General features: G+C 39.6%; 1 protein-coding gene across 1 annotated transcript; it reads right to left on the reverse strand.

Annotated features, from left to right (window-relative positions):
- Nucleotides 1-7,387: 7,387 nt before the first annotated feature.
- RAG1 (recombination activating 1) lies at nt 7,388-13,517 on the reverse strand. The gene is made up of 4 exons (XM_032113173.1): nt 13,431-13,517; nt 12,151-12,283; nt 10,415-10,584; nt 7,388-10,354 (listed from the first exon to the last, which is right to left on the reverse strand). Exons 1-4 carry the CDS (start codon nt 13,515-13,517, stop codon nt 7,388-7,390), a joined length of 3,357 nt encoding a protein of 1,118 aa, XP_031969064.1.
- Between the last annotated feature and the right edge of the window lie 2,708 nt (nt 13,518-16,225).

A 16,225-nucleotide genomic window follows, 5' to 3' on the forward strand; every position in this document is an offset into this window, starting at 1 on the left:
TCATCAACTGCTTTGTGTTTGTATTTTTAAAAATTCAGTAAGGTAATAAAGTTTGTAATAAAAATGACTGCATTTTTTCATGTATTCATGGGTAAATCAAACACTGTAAATCCTAAAGTTTACAAAAGGACAGCATGTATGCTTCGGAGGTCCATATGAAGCCTGATAAGGGGTCTAGCTTCACAGCCACCCCATGCAGTGAACTCCCATTGACTTCAGAAGAAATTCCTTCTGATGAACAGGACTTTTATCATTTACTGCAGGTCCTCCACTACCCATTTCTTTCTCTGCTTTCCCAGGGTGACTGTGTAGAGTGTGAGAGCTTAGAAGTGCAAACTGTAGCTCAGAGTGATTCATTGAGCCAGTGGAGCATTGTGAGGGTAGAAACAAATGCAGTTGGCTGCTCAAAACATGAGGAGAAGATTGGATTCAAATTGAAAAGGACATTGTCAAGGTTGAATAGCCCAAGAGTTTACTAAGGTTTTTGTGGATTCTTTTATTGGCTATTTATAAAGCCTCATCATTCTTGACTTTATTTTTTATTTGTATTACTGCTCCAGACATCTTTTCAGAAAATCAATACCAGCAGCTCAACATTTGTGAGCCAACAATAACAGCTCAGTATTCATAGTCCAACTCTCATGCTGGATGCCTGAATAAAAAAAAGAAAATCAGGAGCAGCTATCAGCTATTTGATCACTGTGTGCAGACCCTAAGCAGCCACTCCTTTACAAAGCAGTGTGTGGAGTACAGTATTCCTGTCAACACAGACGTGTCTGCACGCTACTCCCCTTAAAACCTTACCACCCCAAGTCAACAGCAAAGAAAAGTAAAGGGCAGCCATACAAAGTTTCCATTTACAACCTTTTCATGTGCTGAGGGAGCTTGAAGTTTGGATTGAGCTTCTAAATGGGAAGTGTATCACCCTGATTCCCCTCTCTACAGCCTGATATGGGTATAAATTCATCGATTTCAATGCCAGCTTCCCATTTCCTTTTTCCTGTTACTTTATGTAAGCTGTCATGCTACTTTATGTATATAGTGCTATATGTTTTTCCAAGGAGTAAGTTAATACCATGCTCATGTAAAGTCCCTGCAAGCTGATGAAATTCAATGGTCAATGTCCTCTTTTGTAGGTTAGTCATAGATCTTAGGGATCTGAATTGTCATTAAAATATATCTTCATCATGCACTTATTTACATCAACAAAAACAATTCACACCAACATTAAAGCCACATCATCACAACACCAACAAAAAGGGACAATATACTCACACAAAAAATCTCCACCCTGTTTCCATTTTACAACAACAAAGGACTCCCCACAATTACTGGGCTCCCTATAATTTTTGAATTCCCTGGCAACACCCAGTCTGAGTTTTTGCCCGTTACCTCTCTCAGTTACTGTAATTATCTCAAGTTCCTTGGACAGCACACTGCATGACAAATTTGTCTGCTACTGCAGACAAATAAAAGGATGGAAACATTTTGCAAAGGGAAAGCTTGACAGTGGCCTAGCAGAAGGGACATTCAGCCTGAGATAAAGCCTTGTGGCACTGGTGGTCTGGTTGCACCATGTTGGAAGCAACTCTGAATTTCCAGAACTGCTGCAGCTGCAGTGACTCCCTGAGCCCCTGGGAGGTGAGAACAGATGCTCAGCAAGAGGCAAGCACAAGCACACATTGTGACCCCTTCCAGTTCTTACCTGAGCTGTTGTTCTTTACTTTAATAGTGTGACTATGAAAAAAGCAATTCATGGTCAGACTTTATGTTATACCTCATTGGGCCCATAACATTAGTGTATTGTGTATTTGATCTGTGCTTTTTTAAAATGTATGGTTTATTTGAGTAGGAGGTGAAAATTGCTTGGTTAAGCCATGTCCCAGCTTCACAGTGAAAGGCTGAACAAGCAGCATTAAATCACAGCTCAGAGACTGCAGCTACTGCGGGAAAAAGAAATGGTAAGTAAAATAGAAAACATTTGAAAGGATTTGAACATAAAGAGATATACAAACTTCAGCCTGGAAAGAAGACATTTGACATAGCATTCAAGACTACAGAAAGTACCTAATTTCCTGAGTCATGTACTTTAAACACATTCATTGTCTTTAAAACCAGCTAATCAGTACAAGATGTTTCTTCCTAAGGCAGGCTAGAATTAACAGATAAAATGAAGTAGATTTGAGTTCAGAAGTAAATCTCTATTGTATCTGCATCCAACTGACCTATGTGTTTTGTAATCACAATAAGCAGCATCGTGGTTCCCAGACATTTTAGTAACACTGTACTGCTATTATCAGCCTCTATGAAAATAATATACAGATTTTACTGCTATTGAAAGGTTCTTGGGCCTTGAAGTACTTGATTAATTTACAGGAAAGGCGCAGCACAAACTTTACTGGTAGCACTAAAGCATGTGTTATAGCTCAGAGTGACTCATTGCACCAATAGACCATTGAAAGGAGTGGAAATAACGCAACTGGGAGCCCAAAGCAGAAGGAAAATATTGAATTCAGATTGAAAAGGAATTTGTTATTTACTCCTGGAACCTATGTATTCTATAAAGACAGAAGGATTGGCTTACTTTTTTTCATGATTGGTGGCTGTAGCTCCCTCCATATTTGATTTCCTACCCTATTCCATTTCAAACAAGACTAACTTTTGGGAAAGTTACTCTTCTTCAAAAACTGTGTCACTGAAGCCCATTTTTACTTTGAAAAAAAGCAAGACGATAACCCTATAAACTCTCCAGTTTCTCAGTACATAAGCATATACAGGAAGAACAGGGCGCTGGCCACTCCACAGATGTGCAGGACCTCCTTTGTGGAGGTGGTAGCTACTGTGTATTTCCTTGTCCACTTACTCAGAATGCCCATCTCCAGAGGCAGAGCATTAAAAATGCACCTCTGGACCTCTCTCCTGATGCTGCTGGAAAAGTTGTTAATTAAATCCTCTCTAATGTGTCTTTTTGTATCATGGGCCATATTAAGCTTAATGCAAAAGGTAGAATAGCTCTTTAAACACTTAAGGAAACACTTAGGAGTTGCAGCTGGTCAACTGCTTGACAATTACACCATGTTCAGTCCCCTAAGACAGTACTCGGAAGAAGAGCAGTGACAGGCCTCATTATTCTTCATCTTAACCCATAGGAGTACATGGAAAGTAAAATACAGTCGCTTGTTACAGATTTAGGAGTAAAGGAATTAAATCATCCTAATTTACCAGAAAACTCTCTGAGGCTTAGTTTTTTGCTTTTATATGGGCTTTGTTTTTTTCCATCCAACATTTTTTTTACTTGAGGTCAACATTTTTTTTTACTTGAGGTCATATGAAAAAGATAAGTTGGTGACATAAAGTCCAGATATTAGATGTCTGGTTATCTCATTACACAAGAAACCAGGTAGCTTAATTTGCTCGTCATTAGTTCCACTCAAACCAGTTGGTTTACATAAATCTTTTAACGTGTAGATATTATTGTAGGGAAGAAAGAAAGATTCTTCTGGAGTAGAATAAAGCTAAGCTACAAATAGTGGACTGAAAGGTAGATTGGAACCAATCATTACAGCTCAACCTCTAGTGAGGAGCCAAACTTTGATGCAAAGGATGCACAGAAACCAGTAAAGATACAATGTATTGGCATGGTGATAACAGTGCAAGGCTGATTTTACATAAAATCTGGGATGGTATTTTTAAATGAACCAAAAGACATTTACAGACTAACTAAAACTGGTTTTATATCACTTTAGTGTTCTGTCAAACAGTTGCCTGTGAGGAGGGGTGCTGAAAGGACTGCGGAGATTCAGAGAGTAATCTTCATTTGTGTTAATTTAGTGACTTCCAGGACAGGTCTGGAATCTCAGCTGCCTCTGGGTATTAGAATAGTCTAACTGGGAAAAGCATCTATAATTTGAATGAAACTAAGACTGCCACCAGGAAATTATGTGCATCGTTTAAAAACGGTAAGAAATAAAAACACATAAACTTAAATATTTATAAAACCTTTATTTTAAACTGGTTTAATGAAATAAGGAACTGTAACACAGTAAGAAAAAGTAAAATTATGAAGCCATGCAGTGAAACAAAGCAAATAACACAGTGTAGTTAGAAATTAGGATCCTGTAAGTATCTCGAGTTTGTTTCTGAACTACCTGACTACAAGTCAGAGCTGATTTGTCTAAAGACAATAGAATTATTCCTGTGAGGAAAAAAAATATGTGATAACAGAATCATGGCTTCTAACATAGTTCACATTGTTTATAACATGGCAATTCACAATACAAAGCCCTTGAATAAAACAAAACAAAACAAAATACATAATATGATTGTATAAAAACTACAGTCAATACCATTTCAGAACAAGGTGGTAATTATTTACTGTGAATTACTGAAGCATTTGTACCAATAATTAATGTAAAAAAGAGAATGTGAAGGTTTGAAAGAGTACCATGAATAGATGTGTTTCTGTATTTCTAAAGCCTCTTCAAAGTCAGAAGGCTTAACAATAGGCTGCATAAGCAAATGATGCACCTGTCTGCAGTCAGAATTTGTTTGCCTTCCAGTGCATGGCTCTGTGTGTGCAGCATTGTTATTTCAGCTCTGTTTACAAATGCTTCACTTGCAGGTACCTACCCCTTCAGTGTTGTTTGTTCTAATGAGCTCAAAATTCTCAACTGATTTACAGAAGATGTCAGCAATGGGGAAATGGAAGATTAAAATAGATTCAAGTCTGAAAAAACAGAAAAGGAAAAAAACTGTAGTATTTCTCTGTCAGCTATCCTGCCCAGAGCTGGTAGTGTGTGAAATGCGTCTTTATGGCTTAAAATATTTCACAAAAGAATACTGCCACGTGCCACTGCATTTCTCTGTTCCCACTCAGGTTTTGTTCACTTTGATGAGTTACCCCAGGATATAAGGCTTGTCTTAAGAAATCATATGCACAAGGATAACTTACTCAGCCCTTACGAAGACAGTGAGACAAATCAGTTGCTGTTATATTGGCAGTATGTTAAATTGAATTTGGAATCTGACAGTGTTTCAGCTAGAGTCACTGAAAGTACATGTGCAAAATTAACGAAGTCTGGTCCCTCACTCCATGACACATATGCATTGCTATGGATGACTTTGGATTATTTGGAGTGGAAATTCATTCCTGTGCAAAAAGCAATGAAAACTATATATACCACTTAAATGGGGTGAAAATCACTGTAAGATGAGTTAATTGTTAAAAAAACCCTAATTTATTCAAGCAAAGTCAAGGTTACAACATAAGGTAAAACACCTATCCCAAATATACATACAGAGAAAAAATAAAAGTGTGCAACTATTTGTATAATGAAATATATGCTACCAACTATGAAAACTATATCTGTAAAACTGTAACTCCTAGAGAGTGTTCTTTATACCTGCTATTCTTACTCCCTGGGAAACAGCTCTATTTGAGGTCTACATTTATTGGTAAAGAATGATACTTATGTAAAACTAGTTTTTATGCTATATAGAAAATACTTATTTTTAAAGAAATTTTAAAAAAATTATTCTAGAAATGAACACTCAGTAAGTGCAGGTATATATGATATACCATAGAAAAGATGCTGTAGTCCTTGTGACTGCTTAGAAAAAAGGACATTATTTCCAACTGCAGATTTTGACATTGTGTTAAATTATATTTAAAGAAATCATGTTAAACCAAAATCCTAAATTACAGACTATTTTTTAAATAGTGACTTAATTAATAGAAACCGAAAGAAAGCCATAATTAGAATAACATTAATATTTGTACTAATTACTAGCACTTAACTCTATTTTTTAATTGTCCATAAATGGTACATGCCAGACCCTTAGGAATATAATAAACAACATGAACAAGATACTACAAAACAAACCTCAGACCATTAATTTTTTTAAATTCATTGTTCACTTACACTCAGAAACCAACTTCTGCCACATCAAAATGAAAAAAAAACAAAGTGGATTCTTTTAGATCTGTGCTTTGATTGTTTCTGCATTTAATCTTGTTTCAGAAACATTACTCTTAGCCACAGATGCAAATCTGAAAGGCTGGATGATTTGGAGGCATCTCAGGTACCTGAGTATGTTTTATGGATATGTCAGTGAATTAAAGTCATAATTTTATGAATTATGAATATACTAAATATCACTTCAGAAAGACAAATACCACCTAACACTGCTGTAATAGTGAAAAATATAGTATGCAAAAATTTCAAGAGAGTTTATTGCTTTTTAACTAGTCATGTAAGCAACTATCTTTGAGGTTAATAAATATTATCCTTCTTTTACAGATTTTGAAAATTAGGCTGTGCATGTGGTATATCCCAGGTGTGAAAAAGTTTGGTTTCAGATACAGCAGCGGTCAGGGAAATATCCTACTGGCATGTATCTGATCAAGGTAATAACCACCTCCTGAGAAATGGGACTGCTGTGACTAAAGTCACTTGGTGAAACTGTGCACCTACCAGTCAGTACTAATGAGGATTTACTGGTGACTTCAGTGAGGCCAGGAACTCATTCAATAAAACTGTACTAATGCAAATGGTACTATATACTGAAGTTACCGTAGAAGTCTAAAATGTTCATGAAATAACAAGCTACACAGCAGAGCTTGTATGTATTTTATATAATGAGATAACCACAAGGCACTGTAACTCCTGATTTAGGAGCACAAGTTTGCATTTCAGAGTAAACAGGCTATGATAAAAATAACTTTAAAAAACTTCAGCTACCTTTCCTATATCTTCATATAGTAAATTAGCATGATGATACCATCATCTGCTCCTAAGCAGTACTATAATATATATGTTAAATAATAATATTTCTAGAGTATGAGACATCAAAGTTTGCATCTTTAGTAAGTATTTTGTACAAAAATAACTGCACTTAATCCCAAAACATTTATCCAAGTGTCTCACTGACAAATCTTTACTTATAAAACCCAAAGAACCATCAAGAAAATAATCAAGCCCTCTTGAAAAGTAAAGAGCAAAATAGTTCTAAAAATGCAAACAAAACAAACAGCCATGCTCCCTTTTTTGCAACTGTCATAACTCCCAGAATCATATTCCCTCCAAACTAGAACTTTCTATAAAACCTTGTTTGCTTTGATTTTCTCTCTTATAAACAATATGACCAGAACAAAACGAAGACCCTTCTTTGCAATTTGTTTCTGCTTTCATCTCATATAACCACTGGTAAATGCACCAGAGCATTGCCTCTTGGAAACTGCACACATGGTGTTTATTAAATAAACTCCTCTCAGCACCTTAACAGGGAGTATAAATTTCAGACTTCTCTGTACCTTTACAGGTCTGAAAGAGAATCTGCTTCCTTTCAGGAAGACACTATCACAAACCCAGCCAAAGGTGCTGTACCTTTAGAGTTCGGCTGAATCATTGTTTTCCAAGACCTCCAGTGGCAACGAGTCATCTAAACCACCCTCTGAATCAATGGTGAAGCTCTGGCTTTTTAATGTTTTATGAGCATTCATGAACTTCTGGAGGTACTTGGAGGTATATAGCCAGTGGTGCTTCAAGACATCCTCCATCTCATAGACTTTGGATTGCCTGGCATTCATTTTTCGGAACCTCCTAAACAGTTTGTTTCCAGACTCATTTCCTTCACTTGCCCAGGCCCCAATGGACCCATCTCTTTCAATGATTTCAGGAACATGAGCAAGTGTTTTGTGGAAATAATTTGTAATCTTGCCCTCATATCTGTACTTGAACTTTGTAGATAAGAGCTCCGCAAAACGCTGTGAATTGTAGCTGTACTGACACAGCAGTTCTGGGCACTCCTTGGCAGGGCATGAGGATCGCCACACTGGCTTCATCTTCAGATAAAGGTCCATTAGTTCTTTTAGGGCTTCATGCCTTTCCTCACACTTTATTAATTCACATACGGCCTCTACAGTCTCCTTGGACATGAGCTTTCTAGCAAAATTTCCACTCATCTTCAACATAGGCTTCAAGTTCATCTTCTTCCTGAGGTGTTTGTCAAGAGTCAGCTGCCACCTCTTCCTCTCCTCTTTAGACACATCAGGATTCTTGTAAAGTTCACCAATCTCCATCTGGAAAATCCTGTAGAATTCTGTTGCATTGCCAATGTCACAGTGCAATGCATCAATGGAGGGAACAGTCTCAATAAAAGGTTTGGCTGAAACACCCTTCACTCTGTCACGGAGCTCATCAACAGATTCGTGATATGGGTTGGACCTCCATATTTCATATCGCTCCAGATTTTCAGCATGGCTCCTGGTTATGGAGTGGAAGACCAGATTTTGGGATGCCTCCAAGCGGGTTGCATCACACAGCGTACAAATGTAAGTGGAACCTGAGGCCTCCAGCCCTTCCACTTCCCGCACGAGTTTCTCATCATATCCTGTACCCCTAAAGATGAATCTAAATGTTCTCAGGATGCCTCCCATTTCAAGAAGCAGTTCACTGTTTTTCATAGCCTCTCTTTCTGCTATGAGGGGGCTCAGGATTGCCGTCAGAGTTTCATGATCTGATTCATCAGCCAGCATGAGGCACAAGGGCTTGCAGCACAACTCTGAATTGGGCTTTACTTCCTCAAAGATCCTCTTGTTTTCATTCCCGTGTGCTATAGAAATGTTCATGACTGTGAAAGAAAAGCGAACAGCCTTCTCTGGGACAGCAGGCCCACTTCCATGCTTCTCACTGACATCTCCCATTCCATCACAGGACTCTTTTACTACCACAGTGAAGGGGCCGTTCAAGTAGTCATCCAGGTTTTTTGCTTTCATGCCTTCCAAGATCTCCTCCTCCATGTCCTTTAAGGCACAAACCAAGGCTGCATCATATCGAAATCTCTTTGCAATTGTGTCTACTGGGTAGTCATCAATTGAGAGTGGCAGTCCCGATAGTCCATCTATAATTCCCACTTCTGTGTTAGTGGATACATTTTTCAAGGGAGGTTTCCACTCAAATGGGTGATAACCTGGTAGGAGGGCTTTCTCAGCAGTGCGAAGAGCATGCAAAGGCTGGAAGATCTGCCTCCCAGTGACAGCTTTTACTGTTCTATACATTTTATGATACTGACTACAGCTGAGAAAAGTGTTGATTCGGATGGCCAGACAGACAGCAGGATGAAGTCCAGATCCCCTCCCTTGCATTATAGCCTCCAGTTCATCTGCTTGTTTGTGTTCATTTTTTGCTCTCAAAGCTAGCAGAAATAAAGTCATGCATACAGCCTTTATATCACCGCCCTCTTCTTTCTCAGCAAAAGCCTTGACTTGACGCTTCAGTTCCCTCAGACGATGTTTCTGAGCTCTCCTTGTCAAAGACAGGAGGTGCTGCCTTGGTCGGCCACCTTTATTTATGTAGCTATAGAGCTCTCTATCTTTCATCTCCTTGTGGCTGGAGAGGTGTTGGCCATATTTTCCATGCAAGATCTCTTCATCACATTCCTTTACAGGGCATCTTATACTCAGGTTATCAAGGATGTTCAGGAAGGATTTCACTGGGGTTACCAGATCAGTAGGAAAGCAAGGATACCAGCAGGAGGGGCAATAGCTGCCCATAACCCTGATACATTTAAGGATGCAAGTTCTGCAAAACAAGTGTCTGCATGTTGTTTCCACTGGATCTGCCAAAATATGATCGCAAATCTGGCAAGAAATGGATTTAATGAAATCTATTGGGTAATCAACTGCAAGCAGCTTGGTGCTGAGATGTATATTCTTGCAATTGACAATCTCCTTCATTAAATTTTTGTTGTTTATCTGTGCTTGGTTCTTTACACCTCTGTTTAGCCGAGCACGCTCCCCAGTGGTTTTGACACGTTTGCCACGTTGTACGCTTGGGGGCTGGCTTTTTCTCTTGACTCCTCGTCTGGTAGTACGGCACACATTACAGTTTGGGGAGTGTGGTTGCCACTCCATTGTGCTGTTCCTAGGAAAATATACTTCACACAGAGTATTACTGAATTTTCTATGTATAATACTCCAACAGTTGTGACAAAATTGAGTGGGGTGGATAGTATCAACATCCCCTCGCACATCAATCTTGAAAACCTTAGCAATAAGGTCTGGCCAAGACGTTGCTGTTTTTTCTTTCTTTCTCAGAAGCCACAGAGTTTCATCATCCACTGGCCCATGCACTGGGTAAGTCCTCTTGTAACAATCAGTTTTAAATGAAACTCCGCAGATGCGGCAGAGTTCCTTCAAATTGTTCTGATGAGCTCTATTGTCTTGTGTTTGCATCGCATGGGCATCTTCCTCAAGTCCCTGCCTATTGCCCATTAACTCCATCTTTTCTCCTCTTGGCACTGCTTCATCTTTATGCAGGATGAATTCTTTGTTTGAAGAAACAGCCTCTTCTGCCTGATCTTTGTTTATGTGCTGGCTGTCATCAGAGGGTGTCAAAGAAACAGCCTCTTCTGCCTGATCTTTGTTTATGTGCTGGCTGTCATCAGAGGGTGTTTTTTCAAATGATCGCAATTTAAAGAGCTTGAATTTCCATTCAGAAAACTTTGTATACGGATGCTGAAGTTCTTCAGGTAGGTCCATTTGTGATGCTACTGACTTCTGCAATCCCACAGAAACCAGATCACCTGAGAAATAGAAAGATAGATAAGTAAGTTAGCTAATTTTCCAAAAGTAATAATAATTCCATGATTTTTAGTAGAACAGTTCTTATCACTTTAACTGAGAAATACTTTGCAAGTGCATTACTCATCCAAGACATCTGCTGAACAGAGAGGCCCGGAAAAGGCTGTGCACTCAATATGTCAGATGAATTCCCGAATGTATCTTGACTTTGATCCTGAGGCATCGCATGTTTATTTGATCACCCAAGCACCTTACATGAAGCCATTAGTCATCTAGTAGTAAACATCCAAATCTGCCCCTTCCTTGTTACGCTCGACTGAGCTTCCCATAAGTAAAGCTACTATAGACAACAGCATTACATTCTGAAAGCTGGTGATTTTTTTAACATGAAACTGAACCCAGTTGGTGTCTGAAAGGTAGAATTTTGTGTGTTCATGCTATATGATCTAAATCAGCAAAGCCACTGCTCTCGTGCTACTTGTTACTTCTGAACTTGGTCAGAAGTGTTTCATCCATGGCATTCCATGTGAGCAGAGCAGCACATACCACTCAATCCCAGTGTTGACTTTATTCAGGCCCCAGTTTTGTAAGGTACTTTAGCATGGGCTTAATGAATATGAGTAGCTCCATTAAAACAGGAGGAGTATATCCTCTGTTGATGCAAAGCACTACAGTTCCCTGAAGTCCAAAGGAGATACAGCAATGCACACTGGCTGCAGATTTGATTGAGAGAGAATATTATACATTATAAATTAGTCGTCTGTTTAAGTACCTTGCTGAGAACTCTATCTGTAAGAATTACTGGTGCTGGAAATGGGAAAATGTCTGTTTAAATTTGACCCCAGTTTTAGCTTTCATAGAGGTGAAGCCAAAAGTAATATCAATGTGGTTTCCATGGAAATATGGTGTGTATAAAAATAAATACAAGACTTTCACCTCAAACACACGAACTTTTTGCTACTGCATCAGACTCAGAATATAAAATTGTATAGAAACAACAAGAGTGACTAACCTATTTTGCATTACCTGGCTATGAGAAGTGCACAAGGTAAACAAACAGTCCAGAGAAAATTCAGTTATGTTTTCTGACTTATTTTGGTTTTACTGATCTGATTGGTGTGAGTAATAAAAATGAGGAACACTATAACTTAAGACAGTGTACTAGAACTAGAAATGACATGGTTGTGGTTTCTTTAACTGATTATATCATCACTTAGCAATTCACACAACTTGCTAGAAATCTCAGTTCGGTGTCTTTTCAGAAGGTGTCCTTCATAAAGAAATACATCCAAATCATGGTCCAAAGTGCTGGGTTTCTGAGATTTTTTCATCTATAACCTTTGAATAAAGCATTATTTCAATACAGCCCTTCAGAGTCTGTTGGGAGAGGACTGCATGAGTTAATTAAGTTCCACATCCAAAATGACATACCAGTCTGATTAGCTCTTTCCTGAAGAGCTGAATTTTACTTTAAAACCATTCATTAGGCTTGGCAACTAAAATTTAGGTTTGTTTTCTTCCCAGCTTCTCTTCATTCCATCCCACTGAGAACAAGCTGCCCGTCCCACTGTCCCCATCTGCCCACATTGCTCCGTCCAGCTGCCTGCACTCTGAAATATCTCTGTCTGCACTGCAGTCCCCCGTGGTCCATTGCTGATCCAGCCTGGCCACATGCGTGCTTGTATTCTGCCGTTCACAGATCTGTGAGGTGCAGCTGTGCACAGATGTATTCCGAGCATTATTACTGTCTCACTTTCTTGTCTGCATCTTGTGACAGACTTGGTGAAATTTATGCTCTGAGCAGTAACCCATTTCCCCTGAATAGTTCTGTATTCCTATCACCTGCAGAATAATTGAATACTTAGTTACCCTATACTGCCCACAGATCCTTCTCTTCTACATAACACCCAATGCAGTTTTGTGTAATTTCACCATCACCAGCAGCACCTTCAGAATCTCTTAAGCCATGAGTAATGCCTCTTCAGGATTATATCTCAGTCATTGTAAAGAAACAGCCAGCACAGAGTACATTTAATGCAAAATATTTAATACTTTCCTGCTCTTCTAACCCTTTGAGTAAGTGCCACTGCAGTGCCATACTCATCTCCAAACCCATGACCTGACTCTCGCTACTAATCACCAACTCAAATGAATCAGACAGGGTTTACCCGTGCTAAAGGAAAGTTCAAGATTTTTTTTACTTTTTTCTCTTTCATTGAACATGTCCTGGAAGAAATGAATGACAAAGAAGCCCTCTCAAGTTATCAGACCTTCACCTTCTGCAGTAGTTAATTGTTGCCAACAGGCTACTCATTAAACGCTTTTGAATTGTCTAGCTCCCAGGCAGTGGAGGTTACAGCAGCTCTCTTGGGAGAGCAAGAAATATTCCCAGTGCTAGGAATATTCCCTGCTACTCATGCAAAATGTGCCTGTGTTCTGTTATTCTAGTTGGAGGTCATGCTGAACAATCTTTTTTCACCTTGCCTACCCCACTCAGATTCTTACAGAGGGAACCCCAGGCGTGAATCTCCAGCCATGGTTATTTAATCAACTCAAACAGCTGTGTTCAGTATCGCCTCATTTTCTCTTGAAAAGGGAAAAGAAATCCCTTTTTTCCCCCAGATCACAATATTTCATACATTTCTGAAGACAAGCAAGATTGCAATACGTTTGTTCACATCAAGGATGACTTTGCTTTATAAAAAGGCTCACCAAAATGAACAGAACGACCTGTGAAGTGAGGAAGCACACATAAAATCACTGAGCTGCCCATTAAACCAGGACAAGGAACCAACACTGGGATGTCCTACAAGCATCTGGGATGCTGTCATTAATACTGCTAGCCTACCTTCAGCTCGCTGTCAGATTGTAGAGCTGCTGCTATGTCTGCCCAGTTTGTTCCAAATGTCAAGCTTGTTTGCTCTCTCTCATGCATGCTCTCACTTTTTCTGTGCTCCCTCTGCTTTTTAAAGACACTGCAGTGCTGTTTATCTCACTTATCCCTCTCTTTCTGAGTTCCCCGTACAACACTGGTGCAAACCACAGCTTATTTGAACTGAACACAATACAGAACTCTCAAATCCAGGTGGCACCTGGCAATTTATGAGGCTTAACCACAAAATTCATATAAACAAGCCCGTCCTGTGTGAGACTCCTGGGCTCTGAGATAAGTATGCAGACTCTCTCTGAGGAGCACCTGCACTGTTTTTTAACACAAAGTTTGCATTTAGCTTTCTTCTTTATAGTTTCGTAATTGGTTTCTTTATTGTTAACTCTCTGAGAGGAGAATCTAGTCTTGGTCACACTGGTGTTCCACGTCAAAGCTATTTTATTGAAGGCCAATGTCCCACTTGTGAGGTTTAGGTGAATGACAACAGGGATCACAAAACATCCTTGCTTCTGATACCAGTATTTAATTTTCATGGATATTACCTCTTTAGTAATGTGTATTTGAGGTCTTGAAGGCCCTGGGCAGGCAGGACAAATCAACAATATAAAAGTTATATACTTATTGAGTAACTGGTAGGTATTACACCAGGTATGGGCCATAGGTGGCCACAAACAGTAGCCAGTAGAGTCTTTTTCCTGAAAGCCCAAGAAGAAAACCCATGCTTAGTTTCCACAGAGCAACTATCTCAAAAATTGACTCAAAGTGGAAAGATGCTGTCATACAACAGCACCCTGAAAGTTTTCAGTCTCCACACATAAGACCTGTTTTCTATGTACCCAACCTTGGTACAATGCCCTTGAAAGGAAGGCAGTTGTAGAGAGCAATAAGGTCTACCCTGAGCCTCTTCTCCAGGCTAAACAACCCCAGCTGCATCAGACCTGTACTCTACATCTTTCACGAGTCTCATTGCCCCAGCGCTTCAATGTCTTTCTTGTAGTGAGAGGTCCAAAACTGAGCACAGGATTCAAGGTGTGGCCTCACCAGTGCCTAGTACAGAGCAACAATCACTTCCCTGGGCCTGCTGGCCTCACTATTGCTGACACAGGCCAGGATGCCATCAGCCTTCTTGGCCACCTGGGTACTGCTGGCTCATTTTGAGCTGACTGTCAACCCGCACATCCAGGTCCTTTTCCAGCCATTCTGACTCAAGCTATTCTTGTTAGATGATGTCTTGGAGAAATGGTTAGTCCTGAGTCTTTGTGCCACACGAGAGGCTAACAGCACCTACAAACCAGTGTAATGATTCATGCCAAAGCAAGTAATGTATGGAGAAAGGAAACAACGTATTTATGGAATATGCAATGCATGGAGAAAGTAAAAGGGTTCAGAAACAAATCTTGATATCCTTGCTCAGATTCTGATACACACAAAACCCTAATGTGAAATAAATCCCAATCAGAAACATCTGAATGGGAGTGTCAGGATAAAGTAGAACAGAAGTCATAGATGTCATTCCAGGCCAAGGCAGTGTGGGACAAGGATGTCACGGCTGAGGCATTTCTAGACCTCTGAGAACATTAGATGGCTGAGCTCACTACTCTGCTGTTTTGCTTGGACTTCCTAACAACCTACCTACTTTTATTATTCATTCCCTAGCATTTGGAGAGACCTTTTAAAAAAAAAAATAGCAGGTCGAGCTGCAATGCCAGATATCAATCAAAATCGCTCTCTGCAGTCACATACTGATTTCCTCTTATCCTGAAATGGCAGGCACTGTTCCCTGACGATATGCATTGTTATTATTGAGGAATTTGAGGCTCTTTGAGAAGTTTAGCAGATCTCTGCCTCTGGGGTGCTTATTCAAAACTTCACCCAGGTAGCTGGCTGCCTGTCCCGTCCCCCCAGGAGCCTGAGTTCCCATGCAAAACTGCACTGCACAGGCATCAGCTTCCTTATCAAAGGAACCACATGAGCATACATAAGCCTAGTCAAGTGCTTTTCTTCCAAGTACCCAGGAAATCACCTTGGAAAAATATTGTCTCGTAGGGATACAGCAGGCAACTAAAGATTTTAATTGATCTCAAATTGCTGCAGCTTTGGATGTGTTTTATATCTGTAAGAGCACAATTTCTGAACAGTTTGAGCTGCACAGATCCAGCACTGGAAAATGTTTTCCCTGTGCAGCTGGCACCACCGAGTGGAGAAAAGCATTTTCGCATTCTTTTCTGTTACAGCATGAGCATTAATACATGATCATGGGCCTAAGCCATACAGATTTGGAAACTCTTCTGAATAAAATAATTCATTATTCTTGGAATATAAACTCCAGATGAGTTCCTTGAATTCTCAGTTAAAATAGGCTGGACATCAGTGCCCTTGACACCTCGCAGATTACTAAAAATAGTATTTTTCAGACATGCAAACCCCTTCAACTAAGGGTATCTGTTTTACAAAGCCATGCAATGATAAATTTCCTTGTTTTACAGATAATGAAAGTAGCATACAGTATGTTCACTTGGCAGGAGAAAAAGGATAGCTCTGAAATTCAGCCAGTTGTCCAGGAGTGGGTCCACAAAGTTTCTATTTATTGATTGATTGATTGCTTTATTGATTTATCCTTAATGTTGCTATTTCTCTATTGTGATACTTTGGAGCCCTATGTGATGGCCCAGCTATCTCTCTACCCTAACTCTTTAGCTTCTTGGCAGGTCCTAACAAAACAAGGTATGTTTTGGACACAGGCAGTGCTCTGA

The sequence above is a fragment of the Corvus moneduloides genome, chromosome 6 (genome assembly GCF_009650955.1).
Source record: "Corvus moneduloides isolate bCorMon1 chromosome 6, bCorMon1.pri, whole genome shotgun sequence".
Taxonomy (NCBI): Eukaryota; Metazoa; Chordata; class Aves; order Passeriformes; family Corvidae; genus Corvus; species Corvus moneduloides.

Bases quoted from the DNA above. Each gene is read 5' to 3' on its own strand.
- RAG1 (XM_032113173.1), bottom strand. From the start codon at position 13,517: ATGCATGAGAGAGAGCAAACAAGCTTGACATTTGGAACAAACTGGGCA. The intron at 12,284-13,430 runs GTAGGCTAGCAG...TGCACCTCACAG, and splicing joins AATCTGACAGCGAGCTGAAG to ATCTGTGAACGGCAGAATAC. The intron at 10,355-10,414 runs GCAGAAGAGGCT...AACAAAGATCAG, and splicing joins AGCACATAAACAAAGATCAG to GCAGAAGAGGCTGTTTCTTC.